The sequence below is a fragment of the Pipistrellus hanaki genome (assembly GCF_964339955.1).
Source record: "Pipistrellus hanaki genome assembly, chromosome: 4".
Taxonomy (NCBI): domain Eukaryota; kingdom Metazoa; phylum Chordata; class Mammalia; order Chiroptera; family Vespertilionidae; genus Pipistrellus; species Pipistrellus hanaki.
The window spans coordinates 73,485,650-73,513,617 of record NC_140506.1 but is presented as its reverse complement, the minus strand read 5'-3'; the positions used below and the strand labels follow the sequence as shown (position 1 = coordinate 73,513,617).

Here is a 27,968-nt window from a genome sequence, read left to right as displayed (position 1 = left end):
GTAAAAGTATTGACGAGCCTTACTATTTGTCTTTCAGTTATGGAATATTCAAGTGGAATTTTGACTGGAATGAACAGTGATGCATATGATGACTACAGAACTTTGTTGTCCCTCTCTTTTAGAAGAGAATGATGCATCTGTGTACGAAGGAATCTTGCAGCGTTAGGTGGAAGCATGAACTTGTTAGAGGAAGATGGAAATTGAATATGGTAGAAGGGTGCGTATCAGTGATGAGTAGCCAAACGGGGTGGGCCGTGCTGGTTATTGTGTCTCAGCCCCAAACCCATTCCATTTTGTGTTCTGTGATGCTGGACTCCTGAAAACTACATTTCTCAGACTTCCTTGCCGGCTGGCTTCCTGTTTTAGGGGCCGGCTGAGGGAGACCCAGGAAGTGAAAGGGAAGGAACGAACTTCTGCTCTCAATACCAGCTGTCAGTAGCAGGCATTTAGCTCTACCACTGACCATTTTGGCACCTACCTTCTTATCAGTTCCAGCACCAACTTCTTAGAATCCAACCCTTCCCCAGTGCACATCAAAATCTGGGCACTGGTCTCATGGGGCCCCTCCCTGCAGGTTTCTGGCCAGCTTCCAAGATGACCCCCAGTGATCCCTTCTGGTCTTGGTATTAGTGACTGTGTGGGCCCCTCCCACGTTGAATCAGGGTTGGCCAGTGTGACCAATGGAATATGGTGACGATGAAGCTGTGTGAGTTCTGAGATAGATCATAAAAGGCAGTGGAACTTCCACCTTGTTCTCTTGGGATGTTCACCCAGAGGATGCCATGAGGACACTCAGGGAGCCCCGTGGACAAGAGCCCAAGGCCTCAGCAGCCAGAGCCAACTTTCCACCATGTGAGTAGACCCCCCAGTTCCAGCCACTTCCTCAAAGACTGAAGCCCCAGGCAGTACCCGATGGCAACCTCAGGACAGACCCCAACCAAAACCACCCAACCACCCTCGGGAGAAACCCCGAACTGGAACGCCCACCCACACTGCTCCCAAAGCCTTTACTTAAATCTTTGTTGTTAAAAGCATTACAGATGCCCCACCACCACCACCCCTAATTGCTGCTGCCAAATTCCTAACAGAAATTGTGAACCATGAGTGATCAGTTACTGTAAGCCACCATGTTTAAGGGGTGATTTTGTTGTACATCAGATAACTAGTCACTTCCTCTTTCCTTAAAAATGGCACCGTTTCAACAGGTGTGTGAACAGTTCCCTAGATTAAAGGCCCTATATTTGAAATAACTAGTGTGGTTTCTGTTTTCCTGATTGAGCCCTTTAAATTTTAGGACGAAAACATGAAACGAGAGCAATACATTCCCCGGTATCTGCTCTTCCCCTTCCCAAACCCAGCCTTGGGAGTCTTCACTTGTCCGGCTGGCCACCACCTCGGCCCTCTGCATCCTCCACCCTTCTCTACTCCGCTTCCATTCCTGTCTCCCCACCAGACTTCTAACCACAGAGCTCCGTTCTCATCCTGTTTCCTCAGGGCCCCCAGACAAACATTGCGACGCAGGATCTGGGGGGGTTGGGGGAGCACGGAATTGAGTTTATTGTTCTGAGTCTGGGTTTTGTTCCTCGGACATGATTTTTCCTGGATGGAGGTGACTGTCCCACCTCCCAGAGTCGCAGTCCCGTGGGCCTGTTTAGATTATTTTCCAGGTTCAAAGTGCACTGAGAAGGCTTCACAGTTTTAATACTTCCTAGATGCTCAACTGAGGCAAAGTGATAAAATGGCCCTCCCCCCACCAGCCCATAAAATAAAACCCCAAGCCCCCAGCAGCTGCTGCTGCAGCCGTATGAAAAAATAATACAAACTCTTCTTAAAAAATAGATTACACAGAAAGAACCCAGAGGACAGAGGGGCGTGGGGAGAGGCGGGGGCTGCTCCAGCTCCTGGTGAGGAGCCTCGGGGAGAGGTCCGGGAGGGGCGCCGAGATGAACTTCAGGGGCTGGGATGCTGGTGGACACCTGCCTGGTCCGCTCTGCCCAACCTTCCTCTGCTGCTCCTCCCAGCAGCTCTGCCAGGGATCCTCCCTTTGCCCTGAGGCCTAGTACCTGCTTCTCACTAAAGTGGCTTTAATAAACAAAAAGACCCAAAGCAAGAAGGGCTGCTGCCCCACCGACAGGATGCCCCCTACAGGAGCAGACGACTCTTTGCTTTGGGGGTTTGGACAGTCATCAGTACCTGCTACTACCTAGACACCCCTGGGAGGGGGTGGTGGTGATAGGCCCCAGACCCTTATGGCTCCTGGGAACACCGCTCCTTGGCACACCTCCTCCTAAGTGCTCGGCCGTGACAGGGCATGGTCTGAAGTTGGCCTCCAACAAGGCCTTGGAGGAGCTGCAGACGGATGGAGCGTGTGCAGGACAGCCAGGGCGGTGGGGTGTGGGATGGGGCACAATTCACATGGGCCCTCAAGCTCATGCAAGGAGAAGCAAGAGAGGGCAACCCCACCGAGACAGAGGTAAGGCAGGGTGAGGTGGTGGTGTGTGTGCAGCCAGGCCAGCTCTGCGGCTGGGGGGCAGAGACAGCGCAGGGCCACAGCCCACAGGGTAGGAGGCAAGTCAGGACCTGGTGATGGGGAGGAGTCTGGGTGCCCACTCCTGCCGAGCCTCCACACCTGGCTGCCTCCTGCAGAGGAATCTGGTGCAGGGTGGATTTTTGGAGTGGGGACAGGGGCTGCTGGGTGGGCTGGGCTCAGTCAGGGACCTCGGGGTGGGCAGGCAGTCCACTTTCGCCACGCCGGTAGGTCTCCCAGAAGCCCCTGTCCAGTTGCTCCAGCTGTGAGCCTAGTGGTAGGTGGCCGGCCAAGTGCATGCGGAGGGTCTCCAACCATTGCTCCAGCTTCACGAAGGAGGGCCTGGGATGACAGGTCAGGGGAGAGGGATGGTGGGTTCTGGCTCTGCTGAGGACCAGCCCACCCCAAGGCTGCCCGGGCCGTGCCCGACCCCACTCACCTCTTCTCAGGGTCCAGATCACAGCAGCGCACGGTAATGGGGAAGAAGCTCGGGGGGCAGTTTGGGGGGCAGTAGCGGTCCAGGAAGCCTCGCACATTGAGGCCAAAGTCCATGGTGCGGGGCAGGTAGTCAGGGTCAGCATTCACCCGCCCGATGATCTGTCCAGCACAGGGCCAGCAGTTACCCAGGGGCCCTTGGGGCTGGGTACCACCGAGGAGGCATTTGAGGGGAGTTTACATTGGGCCTGGATGCAAATTGCTGTGGGTAGCCCAGGTCCCAGGAGCCTCCCTAGCCTGCAGCCCAGGAGGGTAGGGAGCGGAGAGGAGTCACCAGTCCTAATGCCAACGGCTGCCCACCCCTGCACCTACCTCGCAGAGGACGATCCCAAAGGAAAACACATCCACCTTCTCATCATAGCTTCGGCCTAGACAAAGAAACTGGCTATTAGCAAATGAGGCAGGACCAGGATCAACTGGCAGGGATGCTGGGCCAGGGACTGGCAAACCACATGGATGCCCCGGCCAGCAGGTCAGGACCAGAGGGAAGATGCTCTGCCCCTGACCCCACCAGGGCTAAGAAAACTTTTGGGGGGGTGAGGACAAGAGCCCTGGGTAAGGGGTACCAGGCCCAGCTTGGTCACTGACAAGGCATGGACTTCATTGTGGTCATGAAAGAAACCATGTCAAACCCCTGGAACCTGTGACTGTTACTTTGTTGAAAACAGGGTCTTTGCAGATATAATGAAGGTTCTTGAGATGAGAAAATCCAAGATTATCCAAGATAAGCCCTAAATGCCATCACAAGTGTCCTTATAAGAGACAGAAGAGAAGACACCCAGAAGAGGAGGCGGTGGCCATGGGAAGATGGGAGCAGAGGTTGGAATGATGCGGCCTAAAGCCTGGGAATGCCAAGACAGCTGCCTGAAGCAGCAAGGAATGAACCCTCCCCTACGGTCTCTGCAGGGAGCACAGCTCCACTGATTCCAGACTTCCAGCTTCTGGAACCTTATGTAAGAGAATAAACTTCTTTCGTTTTAAGTCACCCAGTTTGTGGTAATTTGTGACAGCACCTTCAGAACCCTCGAAGCCTCAGTTTCTTCATCTGTACAATGGGAGGAATACCATCTACCTCATGATGCTAAAAACAATCAATATAGACACTCATTTACTAAATGCTACCTAGTTTATAACCTTATCTAATCCTCACACCACCCCTTAAAGATAGGGACTGTTAGCCTACTTCACAGGTGAAGTTATTTTGTGGCGGGGAGAGAAGGACTATGTGAACTTCGGTCAGAGCTGGCGCTGTGACAACCTCTAGTCCGCCTGCCCTGACCCCGTGTGTGCATGCCGCCTGCCTGTGGAGGGGCTTTGTAACCCACGGTCTAGGCACACCCAGGGCCACAGTGTGACAGGCCTGACTGACAAAGAAAGGGAGCCGAAGCCGGTTTGGCTCAGTGGTGGAACGTCGGTCTGTGGACTGAAAGGTCCCAGGTTCGATTCCGGTCAAGGGCATGTACATTGGTTGCGGGCACATCCCCGGTAGGGAGTGTGCAGGAGGCAGCTGGTCGATGTTTCTCTCTCATGGACGTTTCTAGCTCTCTATCTCTCTCCCTTCCTCTCTGTAAAAAAATCAATAAAATATATTTTTTTTAAAAAGAGAAAAAGAAAGGGAGTGGGAGAGGGGCCTATCCTAGGCGGAATAACGGCCCCCAAAGATGTCCATGTCCTGAGCCCTGGAACTTGTGAATTCACTGCCTTATACGGGTGATTAAATTAAGGACCTTGCACTGGGGGTGGGGGTGGGGCAGAGAGATGGGAGGGGAGAGGTCTTGGATTACGGGGATGAACTCTATGTAGTCGCTCTCCCCTATGAGAGCGAGGGGAGTCAGTCAGGGAAAGAAATGTGATTCTGGACACAGACGTCAGAAGATGCCAGGCTACTGGCCCGGATGGGAGAAGGGGCCACCACCTAAATGAGTGGCCTCTAGGAGCTGGGAAGAGGAAGGAGAGATTCTCCCCGAGAGCCTTCAGGGAACCAGTCCTACTGACACTAACTTAAGCCCATGAGACTTAAGTTATTGAACTCCTGACTTCCAGAACTACACAGAAACGTGTGTTTTTAAGCCAAGTGTGTGGTAATTTGTTACACCAGCCGTGGGAAAAGAACCCAAAGAGGAAGCGGAGGGGCTGAGGGGGCCAGGTAGGCTGAGGCAGCTCACCACTGACAGGTGGGGCCGCCCACTCACCATTGATCATCTCGGGCGCCATCCAGTAGGGGTTGCCTACCACTGTGTAACGCTTCCTCCGGTCTGGCTTCTTGAGGCTTCGCAGGTCTTCAGGCTGAGTCTTCTCATCCACCATGAGCCGCGCCAACCCAAAGTCCGCCACCACCACGCTCTTGTTCTGGGTGACGAGGAAGCAGGGCCACCCTGAGCGTGTTCCCGCCACCACCAGCCACCTGCTCCTAGCCCGGCCCCCACACCAATGCACAGCCAGCCAGAGAGCACAGCTCTGACACCCGGGGGCTGCTGGTGGGGGTGTAACCCCACTGTTCAGAGGGACTCGTGTGCAGGGCTGGGACCGCCTTCCTTTCCCAAACCCCTCTGCTCTTTGCAAATGGAGCTGCCCAAAGCTTCAGGAAATACCAGTGTGGCTCCACACCCCTATTTATTATTTCTCTCTTAATTCTCCAACCATCTGGTACATGTTACCTTGCAGATGAGGTGACTGAGGCTGAGAGGAGTTAAGAAAATTGCTTAAGGCCACCCAGCTGGTCAGTGATAGGACTGGACTCACACCCAGGGCTCCAGGGCCCCTGGCTCTACTGTTCTAGGTTCGTAGGAGCCCCTCCCAGCGCCCAGCCTGGACCCTTGGCAGAGCTGAGATGCTGACTGCTGTGTTCACCCAAGATGGTAAAATCAGGGGTGGGTCTCCTGAGCGATGAGGGACAGGCAGGGAACCCTAGGGCATGTGCCAAGTCGGGGCTGGGGAGATGCTCCGAGTGCCCCAAGGCCCAGCCTCTTAGGCTTGGTGTCTGGGGCCCTGGAATTCTGGAACCTATTGGCCAGGTCCAGGATGGCCACTGCTGGGTGGACACCGAGGAATGGGCAAGGCGAGGCTGAGGGGCAGGGCCCCCTGCAGGGGAGTTAGAGCCAGGCTTCCTCTGAAGGGAAGGACTCCGTGCTGCCTTTGGGGGTAGCATGAATGTAACAGTCACCCAGAGAAAACTCTGCAGAGGTGGCATATGGGCGAGGGGGTGAAATGCATCCTGGGCCCCCTTCAATGAGGCCTCAGGGGACATAGTCCCTCTCAGGGCTCCATCTCTTCAGGTGTAATACCAGGTGGGAAGTTAGTGGGAGGGTCTTGACCTGGGTCCCTCAGACTCCAGGGCAGTGGTTCTTGAAAGCCAGGGTCCATAGGGTCCAAGTGCTGGTTCCTGCCCCATCTCTTTCAGAAGGCCTGGTGAGGGGCTCAGGACTGTGCACTTTCCTAAGTCTCACAGGATCAATGGTGCAGGGTTCTGCAGATCCTGCTATGGGAACAGCTCTAGGGAAACCAGTGAGGGCCATCACCGATTCTCAGAGGCCCCACATTGTAGACAAAGGGTTTGTTGTGCATAGATGGGTTCTGGGGACAGGAGGCTTACAACTCTCAGCAGATTCTCAAAGGATGGGCTGTGCTGTGGGCCTGAGGCTATGACAGGTCACCCTGTTCTCACTGCGCCCAGCACACCTGCTGGACCTCGCAGTGAATCCATTGCCAGCAGAGGCAGCCTAAGCCGGCTCCCTGGAAGTCCATGTAGGACCTCACCAACCTCTCTGTGCTCACTGCCCACCGTTTCCCACGGCCTAGAAAGCCCCTGCGTTGCCTGAACATTCCCTGGAGCAGAGACCCCCACTTGACAGTGAGCAACTCATGGCTTTCTGGATGTCATACTGCTGGGACTTTGTATGTCCCACTGCCACCATCAGACACTTCCTGTACTGAATTCACTGGACAGACACCTGTCTGTAGTGTGATGAATCATGTCCCCAGCAAATCCATGTCCACCCGAAACCTCAGTGTGAACTAACATGGAAACAGGGTCTTTGCAGACACGCTTAGTTAACATGAGGTTACATGGGATTAGGGTGGGCCCTAACTCCAATGACAGGTGTCTTAGAAGACATAGATAACAGAGGGAAGAAGGCCACGTGAAGATGGAGGCAGAGACTGGAGTGATGTAGCTACAAGCCAAGGAACGCCAAGGAGTGCCAGCAGCCACCAGAAGCTAGGAGAGGGGAGGGGCCAGGTTTTCCCTTAGAACTAACCAGGCCAACACCTTGATTTTGGACTTCTGTCTTCCTGAACCCTGAGGACACACTGCTGTTACTTTAAGCCATCCGGTCTGTGGCCCGTTGTTATGGCAGCCCCAGGAGGCCTCTCCAGTTGGGTGGTCAGTGACTCTCTCTGTTTTCTGCAGACAGCCTAATCACTACCCCACTTAAGTATGTCCCCTCAAAGCCTCTTTCAGGAAGCCTGCCCTGAGGACCCAGCCCACATGCCAGGCCCCACTCCAGACCCACAGCCGGGAGAGCTGCCTGGTGTAGGCCTGGCCGCTCTGCTGTAGGCTGTTCTCTACGAATGCCACGTGCCTGGGCCTTTATGGTTTACACATCCATTTTTCCTTCATTGACTTGTCAGACCCTCCTACAACCTGCAATGTCAGTGGCTCAGAGCGCTGGAGCCACCCTGCAGGTAAATGGCACCTTCAGGTCTGTTCGCCTCCTGGCCTTGAGCTGCTCCCCTCCACCACCTGCCCCCCGCCCCCGGGCTAAACTGGAGTAGCTAAAACGACCCAGGGACCCCTGTTCAGAAAAGGCCTTGAGGCTGAGTGTGGTGGGCAGGGCTCCTGCTGTCCCCTCCCTCCCAGGCCCAGGCTGCTCACCTCACGGACCAGGCAGTTGTGGGAGTTGAGGTCCCGGTGGATGATGTTCATGGAGTGGAGGTAGGCCTGAGGGAGGAGGGCACAAAGGTCAGGAGGTGGCTGCGCCGAAGGACCCCAGCCCTGGCCCCGGAGGCCCCCACTTCCCATCCCGCCCCCATCAGGCCAGTTGGGGGTGTTCTCCCCACTCTCTAAGCTTCCTCGTGGCTTTCATGTCTAAATCCCTTGTGGAATTTCAGATTAGCAGAGAGAATGTTTTTATAAATGGGGTTGGATCACCAGCCCACACCCCCTAAGTCAGAACCAAAGCTTACTCACCATCCCAGAAGCAATGTCCTTGGCAAAGCTCACCCTCTGACTCCATGGGTACTGGCTGTCCTGGGGGCGGAGAGACAATGGCCAGGAAGGACCAAAACAGGGCCACAGTGGTGGGCAAAGGGGTGAGAGAGAGGCAGGGGCAAGTGCCCTAGAGGGTCTGATGACCCCACTCTCATCTGCACCCACACTGTGGATGTGAGTGTATAATTTAAAACAAGGTTCTAGCACAGGGGTCTTCCAACTACGGCCCGTGGGCCACACGCGGCCCGCAGAGGAGTCTGATCCGGCCCGCCAGGTTTTTTGGGCAGTGAGCGCAGCCGAGGTGTTACAGTAGGAATTAGTTCATATAGTCCGGCCCTCCAGCTCTCTGAGGGACCGTGATCTGGCCCCCACTTTAAAAAGTCTGATTTTGAACACTAACGTGGGGGTGGGGAGGAGTAACTACATATTTCTCTGTAGTTACTGATGCACCACCTCTGAGAAAAAAAAAGCTCTTTTATCTTCTACAAAATCCCATCCTTCCTAGTTTTTAAAAAATCGGAACTGACTTTCATGGACCATCATAGATGGGCCTGGTGAAGTCACCTGCCACGGGCCAGCCATATCGCTCAGGAGAGCAGGGCTCTGGACTGTCATTTGGGGAAATAACTTTTCTCTCACCTCATCCCCTGGAGACCTCCAGAGGGAAGGTGAGGACATCAGAGCATATTAAAGACTCAGAGCGCAGTTAGGAAACCTAAGTGGTGCTTGACCACAGAATCCCCTCTGAGAAGTCGTATCTGTAGGAGCCCACAAAGTGACACTCCGGCAACACCAGGTAATTTGGCCGAGGGGGGAGGGACCAGCGGCGGGTGCGGGAGGGGACAGAACTCAGGGTCTCAGGGTGACGCTGACAGCCCTCACACTGGACCCCAGGGGCACTACCCGCAGCACAAAAGAGATGGAAGTACCCTCCAAGCACTCTGCTTCTAAAGGTGGCTTTGCAATTCTTCCCCAGCCCTTCGTTCTGAATTTTATGGAACAGGACAAACAGTACAAATGATTTGCTTTCACCAGAAGCAAAACAAAGGTCCGCGTGAAGAGGTCATGGGAGGGGCCTCTCAGGTGTGTGACCTGCGGCAGGTGGGCTGGGGCCGGCCTGCAGCCCTGCAGGACGCCCAGTTCAAAACAGCCCGTGTCCCCTCAGCACAGCTGCCACCCTGAGCCTCAGCTTTCCCCGCTTCAGACCGAGTCAGAGCAACCCCACTGGATTCCGAGTCAGGGTTTGGAGGGTCTTTTGAGACCAGAGGCCCACCCCACCGAAGAGGGACCCCCACTGAAGAGGGGTCAGGCCCAGAGGGGAGGTGCAGCCCAGCACTCACCATGCTCTTGATGATGCCCCGGAGTGTGCCGCCCTTGATGTACTCGGTGATGAAGTTGAGCCTCTTGTCCTTGTAGAGCACCCCAATGAACTTGAGCACATTGGGATGCTCCAGGCATCGCATGACCTTCACCTGGCGGGGATCAAACAGGCTGTGCACACATCTCCTTCTCCCTCCACTGCCCCACCAGAGGCCACAGACAAAGCCAAAGACAGGGGACCCTCCCCGCCCAGGGGGCTCCTGCCACACCCACGGCCACTGTGCTCTTTGTTGGAGCTGCTCCCCACCCCAGGGGGCCCTGCCTTTCTTGCCCTCCTGGCAGATACTGTTTCTGCTCGGGGACCCTCTCCCAATGGGGGAAAGGGGTGGGGCCACAGCATGTGCCCGAAGTCTGGTGAGGCGAGGGTGGCAGTCCCACTCACGGACCTCCTTGAGGAACGTCCTCTGTGTCTCCTCGTCGAACCGGATCAGCTCCTTCATCACCATCACCTCCCCTGTCTCCCGGTGTGTCACCTGCGTGGGGACACCGAGGCATGGAGACAGTCAGACAGAAGCTCTGCTCTAGGCCCATCTTGCCGAGGCCCCATCCCTACCCCTGGACTGTCAGGGAGATACACAGTCAGCTTCAAGATCTTTACGGACATTTCTTGTGGTGTCCTGGCCCTCGAGGGCGGTAGAACTTAATACCGTTACAGATGAGGAAACTGAGGCTCAGGGAGGATCCTAGCAGGGCTCCAGGCCACCCAGTTGGCAGGGAAGGAGGTGGCTGGGCTTGGGACCAGGCCCGCCTGACCCAGAGGCCAGCGGTCTCTGCTCTGCTGGGCTGTCTCCCGGAGGCGGAATGGTGGCTTTGCCAGGGACTCCTCCCCTGGCAATGGGACCAGAGGTAAGGGCTGGGGGCCAGGGCCTATCTGGACCAGGGCATGTGGGCAACCTGACCAGCACCTTTTGTATAATCCTGAATCCTCTAGCCTAGTCCTAGCTGTGACACAAGAGCCGGGGAAGGGCTCACGTCTCTGCTGGGGGAAGGGGGAAGGGGAAAACAGTCCCAAGCCCGAGTGGGTTGGCATCAGGCTCAGTGGGTTGGCATTAAGCTTCAGGGTATGGCTGGGCTACCCTCCCAGCTGCCACCTCCCAACAGCCGCTCCATATGAAGTTCTGGGTCTATCTGGAGTAGGTGCCCTTCCCCTCACTAGCTCAAGGAGGCCCAGGTGGAGGAGACTGGCCAGGGAGTCTGGAAGCCCCTTCCATGTGGCTTCTTGGTGGGAGGAGGTAGGACCGATAGGCTGCACCCGCCTGCCTGCCTGCTCCCACTCTTGGCCTGCCCATGCCCGGCGTGCCCTGTACCTTGATAGCCTGGCCGAAGCAGCCCTTGCCCAGCACCTCCCCGTGGATGAGGTCCGACGGCCGGAAGATGCGGTGTGGCCGGCAAACGACGCGAAGGGACTCAGAGCGCCCCAGGTCCCTGCACTGGGAGGCAGGGGAGCCCAGTGAGCTGGCTCCCGGAGATCTGTCGATGCTGTAGCTCCTCCTGAGGACACACACACACACACACACAGTGCCACCAGGGAGCAGGTGGACACCTGGCTGAGGCCCCCTGGGGGAGGCTAGGCCTCAGCCTGTCCCCTTCCTCTTGCCTGTCATGTTCCCATCTATGTCAGTCTTTACATAACCACCCGTTCTGAGAGGGTCACACAGGGCAGCTCTCCTGGGTGGCCACAAGACTCTCACCCCATCCTGATGCCAGCACCCGCTGTCCATCCCGTTTGGCCTTCCTGTTTGGGGCCCACTACTGTTCAGGTGCCCTCGGTAGGAACGTTTGTCCGTGGGCTTCTCTGCCTGGTGGCGCTGGGTCAGACATTTGTCTCCCAGCAGTTGGGTCCTGGGGCGCAGAAGCAGACGACCTTCCCAAGAAGCCCACAGCCCTGCCACATTGGTGGCCTCGGAGGGTGGCATGAGCTCCAGACAAACACAGGTGGGGGAGAAGTCCATAACCTCAGCATCACTATTGCTCACGAGTAAAGGCTGTCCCCCGGCCCCTTCCCCGAGTCTTTCTCAGGAGTCCTGAGCAGGCCCACAGTGAGTGCAGTGAGGACCAGGCTGCTTCTGGTTTCTTCCTCATGTCCTCCAAACCCCTGGAGCAGGATACAGGCACCCCCAACCTGGACCACTGCAACAGCCCCCCCCGCTACCTCTGGTCTTGGGTGCCCTTCCACACGGGGACCAGAGTGGTCTCTGTGAAACACACCCCTCAGTGAGGCCCTGTGACAGGTGGACAAGGTCCAAGGACCCCTGCCACATCTGAAGCCCTGCAATTAGCTTCTGCCTGGAACCCACCCCTCCCAAACCACACCCAGAGCTCCCATCATCCTGAGCTACTCGTGGGCTGCTCCTTGCAACCAAGGCGCTGGTACACCCTGGAAAGCTCTGTAGTCCCAGCTGGGGGAGATGCTCCCACTATTTTCCTACTTCTCACTCCCCGTCCTTCCTCTCATAGTGCCTGGCACCTTGTGCTGGCCTGCTTTTCTGCAGGGCTGACTCCCTCACAGACTGACTGACTGGAGGGTGGGAATCAGGTCCCATCTCCAGGCCCAGCATCAGTGAAAGTACCCAGATACACCAAGGTCCAGGGCTGACTTACAGGACAGGTTTCGGCCGGGCAGAGCTGCCAGCCTCTCCACTGGGAGTGTGAGCTGGGGAGCCCAGGGGGCTGGGCTCCGGGCCCGCCACATGGCCCAGCGTGTCGTGGGGGTCGTGCTCGAGAGTCAGCTGGAGCAAGCGGCTGGTTTCCTGGATCAGCAGGTCAATCTGGGGAGAGCAGTGTGTGGACGGGTGAGTCCCAGGTGGTGGGGGCAGGCATGAAGGCACCACCTCCTACCCTGCTTCCCAGACTCAGGACCCATACCTCATCCAGGGGCACGTTCCGAATGGGTGTGCCATTGATCTCCAGGATCCGGTCTCCAACGTGGATGGAATTCTTCACATCTGGGCTCATGCAGCCTGGGTCCACTCTGTGGGCACAGAGCAAGGGCAGTGGTCAGACCCCTGCCCGCCAGCCTATCTCCTAGAGCCCTGATCTGGTTCCAACTTGGGTGATCAGTAGATGGCAATGGTCTAGAACTTGGGAGTTCTGGTTCGGTGAGAATTCTGTCATTGATGACTGATGTCTCCGCTGTGTGAAACTGGAGAAAGGTGGTACTCCCTTAGCCATGTGCTGCCCCACACCAGATGCTCGGAGGCTGCCATTCAACAGACCAGTCCTCTGAACTTCCTGGTTTGCTTGGAGCAGATGAACGTCATGAGTGTTCAAAGGGTCTGGATTCACTGGCTTCCTACCTGACTCCCAAACTTGCCCTGCAAGGTGAGGTGAAGGCTCCCATTCTCCGGAATCAAGCAGGAAGGCGCTCGAGGCCTGCCCTGAGCCACATTGCAGACCGGAGATGGGATGACGCCCTCCATTATTGGCCAGAAGCTAGCTAATGGAATGGCCAACTTGCCAAATTTAATTGCTTCTTTTAACTCTTTGGTGTCATCTGGTTTTCCTTTTGTCTTCATAAAAGCTTTTTCATGAATGCTCGGGTAGGTGATTAAACAGAGAGGAAACTGAAGACTTTAAGGAAAAGAGATTCATAAAAAAAATTTCATTATCAAGAGCATATTCATACCTGGGGGAGCTTTTTTTTTTTTATAGTGGAAAGCCAGGTAGTAAATACAGAAGGGGAATCACCATTTTGTAGCCATCATGGTAATAATTAATACAGATAAGAATCACCTACGGATGCCAGCACCATTCGGTGAACGGTTCTTGGGAACAGGATATTTACAGAGTCAAATCTCATAAATGACTTATTGATTACATTACAGAGGGGGGAAAAATCCTTTACAGCAGAGAGGTTTATCAAAGCTGACATCCCCAATAAAGGGCATCATGTGACGATGCCCAGAGAAGGACACGGCAGCACTTATGTGGTATCAGGCCACAATGCACAACCTAAATCTAATAAACAGGAGACATCAGTCAAACCCAATGGAGGACATCCCACTTAACAACTGACCTGCACTTCTTCATAAACATCATGGAGGACAATGAATTAAGAGACTGAGGAACTGTCACAAATTAAGAGACTGAAGAGACATGAGGACTCAGGGAAATGCATGATCACGGACTAGATCCTGGATCAGGAAACTGTTACAAAGAACAGGACCGAGACACCTGGCAACATCTTAACTGGATTGCATACTGGATAAAAAGTACTGTATCAATATTAAACTTCCTAAGTGGCATGATTACATATAATTACAATTGATAATTATGTAAGAGAATATCCTTATTTTTAGGAGAATGTCTATGTTTTTTTGGCAGGAAGGAAGGGTCAATGACATCTGTAATTTACTCTCAAATGATTTAGCAAATAACAATATGTACATATATGTGTATATATAAACATAAATCAGTATATATGTATACACATACATAAATGTAGAGGGAGACACACACATACACCCCAAATGTGGCAAAAAATTAAAATTGACGAATCTAGGTGAAGATTGTATAAGTGTTCAATATACTTATTATTTTAGCAAATTTTCTGTAAATTTGTACATGTCAAGATAAAAAGTTGAAAAAAAAACCACACAAAAAACCACCACCACACACACCAATGAATACATTTCCATTAATATAAGCTACTCATAGATAGAGCCTGAAAAATATATTCCTTAGACTTATCTCCTTTCCTTCAGTCTCCTGTTAAACTCCAGGGGGCGGGGTCGGAGATAAACTTTCCTTAAAATGCTGCTATAAACAAAATGAGAAGTGGTCAGCTAAGACTTACTTATAACAAGTAAATCCAGTCAGCAGCCTTTGGGCGAGCTGGGAGCTTCTGAGACGGGTGGCTCTGCAGAAACTGGGGAGCAGATGTCGTCTGGAAAGAATGCCCAGCCAGTAAGGGAGACGGGGGAGGTGCCACTGGCTCTCCATTTCTAAGGTTCTGCCTGGTTGTCAGGGACCAGCTGGTCTGGGAGTTTCCCCATCTCTCTCACCAGTCTGTCTGCTTACTTGTGTATGTAAGGCAGCTGCTGGCCTGGCTGATGCTCAAGGTGGGGGTGGAGATGGGAAGGCAAGCCTGCCAGCACCCTCCTTCCCCAGTGCTACCTTCACCTCTTCGGCGTGGTGCCTGGTGCCCAGCAGGTGTGTGAGGAAGTTCACTGAATCCGATGGAAGCTGGCACTTGGCTCTCATGGCCACATGTGGGGGCATGGGAGACATTTAAAACTACTTCTTCAGGAGTCAATGAACTCCTCACAGAAATCTTACAAGGCTCCCAAGTGTCCAACTTCCTTATTGTTCAAAGACCCCAAAGCCCATAGAGGACAGGGAGCTGCTGAGCGTCACAGTGAGCTGGCTCCCTAATCTTCATCCCTCCTGGGCTGGCTCCCTAATCTTCATTCCTCTTGGCATCCCAGACCTTTTCTACATCCTTTAGAACTTTCTTTAGGGAGGAACTGCTAGTACCAAATCTTGGTTTTGCCTGCCTTACCATGTCTATTTCACTCTCATTCTTGAAGGGTATTTCAAATATAGATTCTAGGTTGATGGTTTATTTTTTTTACTCAGTGCATTAAATATATCATTTCACTGATTTCTGGCTTACATGTTTTCTATTGAGAAATCAGCTTTCAGTTCAACTGAACTTTTTTGAAGGTAATTTCTCTATTTTCTATGGCCACTTTGAAAGTCTTTTCTTTTGCTTTTAGGGTACTAATTTCCCTAGATGGGGTGATCCATGGGTGGATTTATTTTTATTTTGCTGTTTGGGATTTACTGGACATGAGTCTGTGGATTGGCGTCTTTTATCAGTTCTACAAAGTTCGCAGCCATTACATCTTCAAATAGTGCCTCTCTCCCATTAGTTCTCTCTTCTTCTGATTCCAAATAGATGATCTGATCCCCACACTGTCCTCCATATGTCTTAACCTCTCTTTCCCAGTTTTTATCTTTTTGTGTATCTGCTTCTTTCTTCTGTTTTAAACTGTACTCTACTGTTAAATGCTTGAATATTTTCGTTTTAATAATTATATATTTCATTTCTAGAGGTATATTTGGTTCCTTTACAAATTTATTACTTTTCTCATTTTTCAGGCATCTCTTTTTTATGGAAACATACTGAGTGTAATTATTTTATATCCTTTCTGATCATTCCCATATCAGGTTTTATAGGTCTGGTTCTGCTTCCTGTTGTCTTTGCTGACTCTTGCTCACAATGCCTTGCTTTCTTATCTATTTGTTCAGTGATTTTTGACTGAATTGCTCATCATCCTTGAGACACTTATCTAAGTAAATTCAATGAAGCCTGGAAGTGGGTTTCTTCGGAAAGGATCTGGATCTGATTCTGTAAAGGGCTTGGGAGCACCATCAGCAGGGAAGGAGCATTTTATTTTATTTTGTAGCAAAATTTTATTTATTATTATTTTTATTAAATTATTATCTGTGTACATATACCATTGCCCCCCGCTCCCATACATGCCCTCCCTCCCCAGGGGAAGGAGCATTTTAAACAAGGCTTTTTGAACCACCCAGACAGAGGAATTTGGTTTGCAATCCCAAGTGTATAAATTCTTAGATTCCCTCTTCCCTTCCATTCAGGCTCAAATCCGTTTTATAGTTCTCGTAGTTGGGGTTGGGGCATGGGGTGGGGGAGTGTGAGCTGATGGAAGGTGTGGTTTATTTCTCATTCATCCTTACCTTGAGAGCCCTTTGGGGTCCAAAGTTTAATAGGCAGTTTTCTTAATAGACTAGCTTCCTTAGCAAGTCAAGGCTTTGAGAGACCCAGACATGAAAGGACTTGAAAACTGAAGCTTAAGGCCCGGCTGTTGCTGCTCAGTGGTTGAGCATCAACCCATGAACCAAGAGGTCCTGGTTCAATTTCTGATGAGGGCACATACTCAGGTTGCAGGCTCGATCCCTAGTTTGGGGTGTGCAGGAGGCAGCCAATCAATATCTCTCTCTCATCGATGTTTCTCTCTCTCTCCTTCCTCTCTCTCTAAAATCAATAACATATTAAAAAAAAAAATCAAAAAAATTGAAGCTTAAGTTCACCCAATTTAGATCTGCCCTCAAGGCATGGCTACCTTTAGTATTCTGCTGATATCCCTGAGCTCCCTCCTTCACTTAATCTTGACCTGGTTACTTTCCTTTCTTATTGGATCAGATGTGGATCCAAAAAGAAATTATTACTTATTTTTTGAAATATATTTTTATTGATTTCAGAGAGAAAGGGAGAGGGAAAGAGAGATAGAAACATCAATGATGACAGCCTATCATTGATTGGCTGCATCCTGCATGCCCTCCTGCACTGGGGATCGAGCCTGCAACCCAGGCATGTGCCCTTGACCAGAATCAAACCTGGGACCCTTCAGTCCACAGGCCGATGCTCTGGCCACTGAGCCAAACCAGCTAGGGCTGTGTAGTGGTTTTTAGAGGAACTAGGCATCTGGTATGCCAGGCTGTCAGAGCTGTGCTCTATATGGGCCTCCATGCTGCCGTTTTCAGAGCCCCCAGTCCCAGAGTTGGCTCCCCATCTAAAGCATCGTGGCTACAGCCTCACCACCTGCAGCCTCAGCGGGCCAGCCACTCACCCCTGGACGCGGACGGTGTGGGAGTGCTCCGTGCCACAGCCGGGTGGGCCATGAGGTGGGTCGATGGAGACCGAGAGGCCACGTTTGCCATGAGCTGTGGCTGGGATGGAGACGAGGGTGACGGTGTGGGGCAGGTGAGAGCCGGGGGAGTCGGGCAGGATCTGCTCGATGACGGGGGTCACCACAGTCTGGTAGTAGCAGTGCCCGCTGCAGGAGTCACAGGCAGTGGGGACCCAAAGAGTGGGGAGAAAAGAGCATCAGCAGTCACTGGCATCTCCCCACCCCAAGTCCCAGTTCTACCACCCCAACTGCTTCCCAGGGGAGGGGGAGGGGCTTAGCTGCCTGAAGGGCCTGGGAGCAGAAACTGAGCATGTGCAGCCCTGCCCTTGCCCCTCAGTCAGCCTGGCTTTGCCTGCTCGCTTGTCGCAGTATAAGCTTACCAGAAGGAGGCCTGGGGTCAAGTCCAGTTCAGGAGTAAGTCATTAAAAGTCCATTTGGGATCAAGCCATGCTGCCCTTGAATCCAGTTTTATCAGTTACATAATAAAAATTTTCTCTGGTCTTTGGGAAAGAGGCTCTAAAGCCTTGGAATAAGAGTGTCTGTTTTTCCGGAGCCCCTCAGGCCACACCCGAGTGTATGTGAACAAGGTGATTCAGGATGGGGCTAGTCACCAAAAGACCAACCTTGTGATGAGAAGGTTGGTGCTTTGATCCAGTTCAACCTCCGAGAAGGGAAGGAGGTCTGGAGACTGTCCAATAATTCTATCAGTTCTGCCCACATAACGGAACCTCAATAAGAACTCTGCCGAACCGGTTTGGCTCAATGGATAGAGCGTCGGCTTGGGGACTGAAGGGTCCCGGGTTCGATTCCGGTCAAGGGCATGTACCTTGGTTGTGGGTATATCCCCAATAGGGGGTATGCAAGAGGCAGTTGATTGATAACTCTCTCTCATCGATGTTTCTAACTATCTCTCTCCCTTCCTCTCTGTACAAAATCAATAAGATATATTAAAAAACAACAACAACAACAAAAACTCTGGTGATGCTGCATTGGGGGGTGGGGGTACACGTCCTGCTCCCACTGGGGGGAATGCACAAAACCTTTGCTTTCTGGACCCTCTTGGACCTTCCGCTTTGTGTTACTTCATCTGGCTGGTTCTGATTTGTATCCTTTATAAAAAAACAAAACTGAGTCCTAATTATAGAACTTCCCTGAGTTCTGTGAGTCATTTAGTGAATTATCAAACCTGAGGGGGTTGTGGGAGTTCCTGATCTGTCACCAGCTGGTCTGAAGTGGGAGTGGCCTAGGGACCCCTCAACTTGTCTGAAGTGAAGGTGGTCTTGCTGCGTGCGGACTGGGCCCTGCACTCGGAGGGTCAGTAGTGGGTGCCAGCAATACAACCATTAAGAAATCTGAGGCTTTCTCAGTGTGACTCCCATGTCATAGTACCCAGTCACTCCTACGAAGCACTTTTGTTAAGGACCGCCCCAGATGGGTAGGCAAAGCGCCCTGGTATGGGAGACCCGTGCTGTAGGTGGGCATGGCAGACTGGGCCAGGGGCCAGGGCACACTCACCAGTACAGCTTGGAGTGTTCCACCAGCGTGTAGGTGTCCCCGTCACCGATGAAGGTCCCACACGTGAGGCAGATGAAGCACTCTGGGTGGTACTTCAGCTCCCCCGCCACCTGGAAGGGGGGGTGCGGGGACAACCCAACTTAGTAGCCCCTTCAGCTCCCATATCTCCTCCCCTTGACCTTCTCTGAGAAGGGCAACCCTGGACAAACCTTGAGGGTCTGTCTGGCCAGCTGCTGAGCTCCTGGACAGAGCTGGCTCTACTGGTAAAGGTAGGGGGCTGAGGGATACAGACAGACAGACAGGCTAAGAAGGCATGGGGGAATTAGAGAACCAGTGGAAAGAAGAACAAGAGCGATGATGGGAGAGAGGTCTCTGTGAGGACACGGACGGACGCACACATACAGACCAGGTGAGACATGCGAGCGGGGCGGGGGTGCTCACCATGACCAGCCCCTTGGTGATGTGTTCCGAGCATCCGTGGCAAGATTCGCCATAGCGGGCCCAATAGTCTTTCTTGCAGAAGAGCTGCCCATCCTTCTCGTAGTACTGGTGTGAGAGGGGAGCACTGCATTCACAACACCTGGACGGAGAGGAGCCCGGGCTTAGGAAGGCCCACTCCCAGCCCTCTCCCACAGCGGGGTCTGGTCAGCCTGTAGGCACCTTTGTGAGAATTACAAAAAGGTGTGCCCTCTGGGCAGAGACAGCCTGCCCTGGAGCACAGGGCTTACTTACCAAGTGGAGTCAGGGATGGAGTCAGCCCCGTTGGCCAGAAGTCTCTGCAGTGCGCAGCCTGCACAACCACCCAGAGCAGTTCTGCACCCCAAGTATCTGGCTCACCTGAGCCCCTGTGTCTTGTCATGTAAGAAAGATGGCCCAGAAAGGGCAAGTGACTAGCTCTTGGTCACGGAGAGCATAATGGAACCAGGGAGCCCAGGACTGAGTTGGGGATCCTAACGAACCATGAGCCCACTCCTCTAGACAGCTTCCTCCCCCTCTCCTCTGCCCCACCCAAGCAATGTGGAGGCAGCTTGAGCCAACTGACGTATATAAAAGTGACCTTTGGAGCTGTGAGGACCTACTAAGCTAACACCGTCTTACTGTCTTAATCCTCACAGGCCACCATGAGGCAGCCATGACATCCTCATTTTAGAGAAGGCAGATGAGCTTATGGCTCAGCAGGGAAACAGTTCGGAAGAGAGGGGGCAGGAAAGACTGGGTCCTGAGTGAGACTGCCCCGACCCCAGGGAACACTCCACTCTACACAGTCAGCTTTCATTGACTGCTCTTTAACGAGGGAACTGGGGATGAGGAGGGAGAGGGCAGCAGCCAAGAGTGCTGTGGGACACTGTCCCTTTAAGGGATCCAGCCTGTTCTCCATTGTCCGGGAGCCAGAGGGAGGGGTGATTGGTGAAGAGAGGTCAGGGCAAGGAAGGCACAAAATGCCTGGATCCAGACACAGGGTGGGGAGTGAGATGCATGCAGAATGGGGGTCTGAAGCAATTTCCCTATGAAAGAGGGGAGAGGGGAGGGAGGGACTCAGGAGACCTCCCTGGGACATGAGAGGCGGCAGCGGAAGCAGCATCTGGACCAGAGCCATGACGTCATCCGCACCCCCCTTCCTGCCCTGGGCCCCGCAGGGGGCGGGCGTCTCACTGCGGAAGGGGTAGCCGGGGAGGCGGAAGGGGTGGGGGGGAGGTGCTGGAGAAGCGGATTCTGCAAAGAGGCGGTGCAGACACTGCACCACGACCACGGGGAGGCCCCCCACGCTCTGCACTGATCCGTGATTCACTTCGCCCTGCCACGGAGCAGGCACATCACGATGTGACAGGAGTGTCACCGCAGGAGTCTCCCCCTCACTCCCCGGCTGCCAGGACTCGGGAAGTGGGGGCTGCCTGACTTGGGGTGGGTGGGTTGGTCAGGAGCAGCTGCCTTCCTCCAGGGGAGAGAATTGCTCTCCTCCCTCCCACAAACTCCTACTCCTTCACAAACTCCGCGGCAGCAGCCCTGGAAGACCCGACCACGCGACTGCGGCCACGCTGACATCCAAGTGTAATGGCAACCTGGTTACCACTTCCTTCCGTGAAACCTGCTCTGAGGCCTGGTTCGGGTCCCCCACCCCCACCCCAGGTTGCACAGCCAGCCTTTGCTGGCCCACCATTAACCTGCAGGGGCTCTGAGGTCCCCGGCCAGGCACCCACAAACACTGGGCCCCAAAGAGAACCCAAGTGGTTCCCACCAGACAGAGACCTGCTCTGTGCACTCCATCTGGAGCAGTTTCCACCCCCCAGCATTCTCAGAACTGCTCCAGGGCAGCCCAGCTGGGCTCTTATCTCAGACAGGGGACAGGGGACCTCCATCTCAGATGGGGAATCTAGCCCAGGCTCACCCAGCAGCTGTGTGGCTGGCACTCAGGGCCTCAGAGGACCTTTGCTAAAGGAAGGTCCTCAGGAGCCCCTAACCCTGTCCACCCTGGACCCCTCAGGTCCACATTCAGCCAGGAGCCAGGGGAGGCAGGTGGGGCAGGCAGGCCTGGCTCTTAGGGGTGCCCTACACACGCCCCTGCTCCCGCAAAGGATGCCAAGAGAGGAGTGCCAGGTACTAAGGGTAGACAGAGATGGTCCAGGGTCGGACAGAGAGGAAGTCCTAGAGGACAGCTATCTGCCTGCCCTGAACAGAGTACCCCTCCCCGAGAGCAGAAGACAAAGTTAGGCTCAGCCACTGGGGAGGGCATGAGAAGGCTGGGCTGAGAGGCAGCGGCAACCTCTGCAAGGACCCGTCCATCCCTCCCATGAGTACACTCGACCCGGGGCCACATCCCCGGACATCAGAGGTGGAGGGAGGGCCGCTGGAGGATCAGCCTCATGGAGAGACTGCCAGAAAGGCCAGAAACTCCAGCGGCGGCCTGCTTCCCCTCCACAGGCGGCCAACAGTGACCGGGAGTTTCAGTTCTCCTGCCCCACAGCCTGGACCCAGGTCGGTTTGTCCCACAGTTGCCTCTAGTCCCAGACCTGAGCAGGGATCTCCTGAGGAATGGGACAGGTGGGGAAGGGGCTTTCCACTTACTTGGCCCCTCTAAAGCAGCGCCTTCTCCTCGGGGCGGAGGGCAGCATCCTTCGCAGCTCCCACAGCTCCAGGGGCCCTGGAGGCCGATGGGGAGCGCTCAGGCAGGGTGGGCCGACCAGCCGCTTCCCCATCCTACTCCAGGCACTCAGGATTGGAGGCCTGCGGAGGGTGGGGCCAGCGCGGCCACCAGCATGGGAGGAGAATGCAGCAATGTGGGCGCCCGAGGACTTGGTCTGAGCCCGCAACAGGAAGCAGTGGAAGGGCCGTCTGCTGGCACTCTGGTGCAGGCAGGGGGGCCGTGGCAGTCCCTCTGCCCTCAGCCCTGCCCGCCGAGAAAGGCATCCTCCGTGCTCTCCGGCCTCCACTGAAAGGCAGCGAGGGCTCGGGGCTCTCTGGGGACAGGGACAAGCTCAAAGTAGCTGCTCCTTCCGGTGCTGCCCCCAAGAGAACAGAGGTCGCCTTTCACGGACAATCTGTCCTCCTTGCCTGAAAGGTCCCCCAAGAGGGGGAGGCTGCCTTCTGACCCAGGCTCCGACCACAGTGCCAGCTGCTGCGTGCTCCCCTCCTCACCCAGCCTCGGGGGGATGTTGCCAGAGCTACAGCAGCCCCCCGGCTCAGGAGCGCAGGCTGCTGGGAAGGGACCTCCCAAAGGCAGCAGCTGGGCCAGAGGGAAGCCTGGACCGCTCCAGGCGTGGCCATAACCTTCCAGAAGGTGGGGCCCTCAAGGGGTGGGGTGCCTGGAACAGAGAAAGGGGGGGCCTGGGGTGACAATGACCCCCCCAGGATTAATGCCGGAGGGCATCCTGAGTGCCCACAGGAGCTCTCCCAGGGCAAGGCCTCAGAGCTCATGGCACTGAGAAGCTTCCAGAGAGAAACCAAACAGAGTCAGAGCCCTGGGCATCCCCCTCAGAGCCAGATTGGCTGCCTATTGGCCATGGGACCAGACAAGCAGTGTCTCCTGTCTGCACTGCTTTCCAGCTGTCATGGGACGCGGACACGGTTGGCGTCACCGGTGTTAGGGGCTGCTGGGAGAACCACACCTCAGGGTCAGATCACTCCTGCACGCCATGGAACCTGTGGCTCTCACTACCTACGGGCTCGCCTCCCCGTGGGAGCCTTCTCTGTGCCTGTCATGCCAGGGACAGCTGAAACATGCCTCCTTCCTACGCCCCCACCAGGGGCTCACCGCTCTCAAAGCCAGGGTCCATGCGTTCTGTCCCACTCCACTACCTTGTGGCTTCCACAGCTGTGCTCATGCCCTTCCCCATGTCTCCCAAGGCTCCATCTCCCTCCCGACCAAAGGCACGGAGGCCCCTAAAGTTCTTCCGCTGATTTCTCTTGGCCCCATCTTAATTTCCCCGCCCTCCTCTCTCTCCCCACCCCTAGCCCCGCCATCTCAGTGCCAGCCCTAAGCAGGCTGTTCTCTCTGGCCCTTTCACCTCTGACTGGCCTCAGACCACCTCAGCCAGGTCTGGGCAGGGCACTGCCACCCTGGATAGTCCACCACACCTCTAATTCCACAGGGACAGGGCACAACTCATCACCAACCCAGCCCCTGACTCCACCAGAGCCAACAGACCACTACCCTCCCCAGCACCAGGGTAAAAACCAGACCCCTTTAAATTCACCAGCCCCCAGCCTCAGCCCAAGACCCCCCACCTCTTCACCTCTGCAGTGATCTGGGATAAGACAGACATAGGTTCAAGTCCCAGCGCTAGCTGTTGCAACTTTCAGTGAGTCACTTGGTTTTTCTGAGCCTCCATGTCTCACACATACAAGCTGGGCAAATAATGGTGCTTCATTCACACCTTTTGTTGAAGGTTTAATGAGATGACATTAAAAGAGTATTCCTACATGGTGGCTAGTATGACTAAAACTTGCCATACATGGTCCCTTCTAAACCCCCAATTCTCTCCACTCCTAGCCACTGTCTTACATCAGGCCTGAAGACCCCTGAACTACTGTGACGGTCCATTCTCTGCCAGGTTACCATCTGCTACGGGAGGGCACTTTTCAATAGCACTTCTGCCCATGTCCCTCCCGTGCTCTCTGCTCTCTGAATCCTCCTGCTGGCTCCGTAGACCCTCAGAAGGTGCTTATCTTGGTGTTCAGGGCCCTTCACAAATCAGTCACAAGTCTGCCTCCTCGCTGCATCCCTCCACTCAATCTATGCCAACCAAAGGAGCTGTCCAGTTCCCTCCACTGCCCACGCTGTCCACCGCCCTGTCTCAGTGCCTGTGGTTTCTCTGCCTCCGGAGACTCCCCTGCTGCCCTGCAGACCTCCTCTGAACACCTGCCGGGAGCCGGCACGGGGCCTGCCTCTCCGGCCTCACTAGCCAGTGGCGTGGGTGGTGGGGATTCATTTCACTCACCGGCTGCGTGACTTTGGTCAGAAGAATTAACCCCTCTGTGAATCAATTAATGGAGACAACGCACTATCTAACTGTCCTTACACCAGTGCCTGGCCCTTACTAAACTGTAGAAAATGTCAGACATTACTCTTGAAAAGGAAAAAAAAACAACTTTGTCAGAGGTTTCCACTGACTGAAATAAACTCCATCAGCTGGTGGTCCATACTCTGCCCCTCGCTGGGCTTCCCAACTTCACTTTCCCTCCTTTGCAATGCATTTCCACCACGTGGCTGTCCACTGACTGACCAGGCCCTGCAACCATTCCACCCTTTGCACCTGTTGGGTCCTCTGCCTGGACTTCCTTCCCATGTGGGAAACCTCACAGCCTTTGAGACCCCAACTCTGGCTCTAACGCCAACTCTAAGGCTATCCCTGATCCTGCTTCTACTTTTGGTCCTACTGGGTTGCCCATGTGCTCAGTCACAGTCCTGGGCCCTGTCTCCAACACATGGGAGTCAGTGTCTGGCCGATGCATCTTCACAACCAGCCTTCAGCCTGGGTTTGTCTCCCTTCCTTCCTGGAGCATGAACACCAGGAAGTGTGTTTCCCCCCACCCCCTGCCTAGGTTGCTGGAATGACAAAACAGAGAGGCCTTGAGGGGTCTCTAGTTCAAGTGCCTATTTAACAAATGGGGAAACTGAGGCCAAAGACTTGCTGGAAGTCAAGAGACAGCACCAGGGGGAGTAGACGGCTCTCCCAGAATGCATGCCTCGCCACCTGTCTGGCAGGTCTTGCTTAGGGCACCCTCCCCTGGCCGGCCCCCCTTACCTGAAGCAATCTGCATGCCAGTCAGTGTTCAGGGCCTGGAGGTACTGGCCGTCATAGATCCTCTGGCCGCAGCTCGCACACACGGGCAACTCGCTTCCTGCAGGGGCGGTAAGGGAGCCAGGAACCATGCTTAGTGGAGGCCCCGTTTGGTACAGGCCAAGCCTGCCCTGCAGACCCCACATGCACCTGCACAAACCCTCACGCGCTCGCGTGCACGCACTCTCACATGGCACCCAGGCTGGGCAGTCGCCGTGCCGAAGGAGAAAGAAGGCAGGTCTGAGAATCTTGCGGAGACCTTGGTGGAATTACCAAGACTCTCTAGATCTCCATGTCCCTATCTACAAACTGACTGTAAACTGAAGAGGATCAGATGTCCACTCTCCAGCAACCGCATTCTTCACCTCAAGGTAAATGGGGAGGGAGTAAGAAAGCTGCAGGATTTAGAAATAAGGCAACGGGTGACATTCTTGTCACAACTCCTTTTCTCCCCTGCCTGCCCAGAAAAAGGAGCTAAGAGGACCCTTCAAGTCCAGGTAGGGATTAGATAGGGCTGGACTGGTGCATCCTGGGTTGAAACCCCTGGGAGGAGAAGGGCAGAAAGCCCAGAGGGGCCAGCCCCAAAGGAGCTTTGGCTATGCCCTGGCCTGACCAGAGGCTGGGACTGCAGGGCTGGGCACTCCCACACACCTGCTCCAGGGAGCCTGGCACCTCCACAAGCTAGCCACTAGGCATGCTTAGTCATCCTTGGAGCCTGGCACGGTTAGAACTGGGGTGGGCCCTGGAAGATGCCCCAAGCCTGCCCTTCCTCACGGTACGGATGGGGAGGCGGAGGCCTGGAGAGGTTAAGGCTTGCTGGGTCACACAGCAGGCTCCCAGGCCCCGGCCTGTGCCTCCAGGAGGACCCAGGGACCTATGGCAGGGGCAGAAGGGGCGATGGTGAGGTGGACCCTTGTTCCAAGTAGGCCTTCAGGGGCCTGGCGGGTAGCCAGGTGGATGTCTGCCTAGTCAGGACCAGGTGGGCCTATGGGATGGTGCAGCCGAGGAATCTCTGGGAAGGAGACCGGACCCTGCTCTGGGCTGGGGGAGTTTGTGGGGAGCCCGGTCTTCCTACCCTAACAGCGGTGGAGTTCAAAGTCTTGAGCCCCAGTAAGGGGAAGGGGCTGAAGAGGAGGCTGGGGTTAGTCATCCTCCCCGCCAATAGGGCTGGCAGGGAGCGAGGGACTGCGGGTCCTCAACAAACTGCCAAGGACTCGCTGGAGGTTCATCTGGACTCTGCCCATTTGGCCCCCAACCCCTAGTATCGGGAGCGGTGGGGGCCCCGCCTGGACAGACTAGGAAACTGAGGTCCAGCAGCTAGCGCCTGGCTCAAGGTCACGGAGCCAAACAGGCGCCAGACGGCACCTCGGACCCAGGGCTGCGGCTTCCCTGGAACCGCTTTCTTCCCAGGCAGGGTCAGGCTGGGTGAGGTTGGCCTGAGCCAGGCCCCGGGTGGGCAGGGCACGCAGCTGACGGCCGGGCCGGGCTGCGGTGGGGTAGGGGACAGTGCCTGAGACCCTCACCGGGTGGTCATCGGTCGGGGGAGACAAGGGAAGGCGGGAAGAAAGGCAGGAGGGGCTCTCCCCACGGAAGGGCAGCCCTCCCAGGGCGCAAGAGGAGAACCCGGGTGGGAGCGCGCCAGGGAGGGGCCTGCAGGCTTCGGAAGGTCGAGCTCATCCCCCAAGGAGGCAGGGGCGCGGCCTCGCGGCAGACCCGGCCTCCGGGGCGGCCAGGGCCCGGCCCCCTCCCGAGCCCACGGCCCCCTCCCAAAGGCGCCCCCGCCCGCCCGGCCCCGGGGAGGGGGCGCCCGGCCCGGCCCGCGCCCCGCGCACCTTCCTCTCCCATACGTTCTTCCCTCCAGGTGCAACAAAGTAGCGTCAACCTCATGCACTCGGCGGGAGGCGGGGCCCGGCGGCGATGGGGCTGGGGGACCCGGGCCCCGCGAGCTGGCCCGCAGCCGCCGCCGCCGGCCCGGGAGGCGGGGGCGGAGGCGGGGAGAGCGGGCCCGGCGGGGTGGGCTCCGGCTCTCGGACACCGGCTCCGGCACCGGCTCCGCGCCGCGGCGGCCTGGGGATGGTGCGGGAGGCGGGCCGGGGCGGGGCCTCGGAGCTGCGGCAGGAGGCGGGGCGGGGCGGGAGGGGCGGGGCGGCGGCCCAGTTGCCCTGCGCGGCCCCGCCCCGCGCCCTCGCGGCGCCCCGCCCCCGCCAGCTGCTCCGCCCCTTCATTCATCTTTCCCCGGAGACGCCTCCCTCCCGGCGCCCAGAGGCGGAGACACGTCAACCGAGGACTGAGGCTTAGAGTTTAAGAGAAGCCCCAAGAAGGGGCCTCAGTTTTCCGACAGGAACCCCATCTGACCCAAGAACTGGGACTTGAGCTGGAGGAGACTTTGGGGACCGTGGTGGCCGCCTTGGGGAGGAAAGGCGATGGCCCCAGGCTCTCAGGCTCTCACAGGCTAGGCAGGGAGCTAAGGGAGCAGGACCTGGGGGAGGGGTGACCTTCTGCCAGACCGTGACAGATGTGCTCAGGGCTGTGCTCTTTCCAGCGCTGCAGACTGGATGCTGGCGCCGCCCTGCCCAGGGTTCAGGAGGAGGAGGAAGAACAGATGAGCAGGGTTTTGGCTGAGTGACGTGGCTCCCAAAGCACAGGTGCCCAGTTCAGCACCAGAAGGGTGTAGCAGCCTGCTTAGAAGTGGAGAATCCTAGAATGCTCCCTGGGGAGAAGCGACCCTATCTCCCCCCAGGCCCACCCTCCCCCTTTAAATCCTATTGCCCAGGAAGCTATGAGCAGAGAGGTTGAGCCACCTGCCCACGTGAATAAAGGCAGAGGTACCCAGACTCTGGCTTCAGCCATCACATTTGCTAGACTTCTCTTGCCAGGGCCCTGGCCAGTGGTCTGTAAGGCCAGGC

The 27,968-nt window shown here is 55.6% G+C and overlaps 1 protein-coding gene and 1 long non-coding RNA gene across 2 annotated transcripts in view; one reads left to right on the top strand and one right to left on the bottom strand.

The window, feature by feature from the left end:
• The window catches only part of LOC311621514, a 29,995-nt gene extending 28,254 nt beyond the window's left edge, over positions 1–1,741 (top strand). Inside the window, exon 3 of the long non-coding RNA XR_014794841.1 lies at positions 38–1,741. This is a non-coding gene — a long non-coding RNA (uncharacterized lncRNA). The remainder of the gene's footprint in view (positions 1–37) is intronic.
• LIMK1 (LIM domain kinase 1) lies at positions 1,534–27,152 on the bottom strand. The gene is made up of 16 exons (XM_084881620.1): positions 26,895–27,152; positions 25,027–25,123; positions 19,226–19,364; positions 18,785–18,894; positions 17,210–17,416; positions 12,477–12,582; positions 12,213–12,379; positions 10,919–11,102; positions 9,998–10,084; positions 9,572–9,703; positions 8,211–8,270; positions 7,896–7,961; positions 5,215–5,371; positions 3,335–3,390; positions 2,967–3,124; positions 1,534–2,869 (listed from the first exon to the last, which is right to left on the bottom strand). Exons 1-16 carry the CDS (start codon positions 26,947–26,949, stop codon positions 2,707–2,709), a joined length of 1,944 nt encoding a protein of 647 aa, XP_084737746.1. The 5' UTR covers positions 26,950–27,152; the 3' UTR covers positions 1,534–2,706.
• Between the last annotated feature and the right edge of the window lie 816 nt (positions 27,153–27,968).

Bases quoted from the DNA above. Each gene is read 5' to 3' on its own strand.
- LIMK1 (XM_084881620.1), bottom strand. From the start codon at position 26,949: ATGAGGTTGACGCTACTTTGTTGCACCTGGAGGGAAGAACGTATGGGA. The intron at 7,962-8,210 runs GTGAGTAAGCTT...CTCCTCCCTCAG, and splicing joins AGGACATTGCTTCTGGGATG to GCCTACCTCCACTCCATGAA. The intron at 3,125-3,334 runs GTAGGTGCAGGG...TGTGCTGGACAG, and splicing joins TTGGGATCGTCCTCTGCGAG to ATCATCGGGCGGGTGAATGC.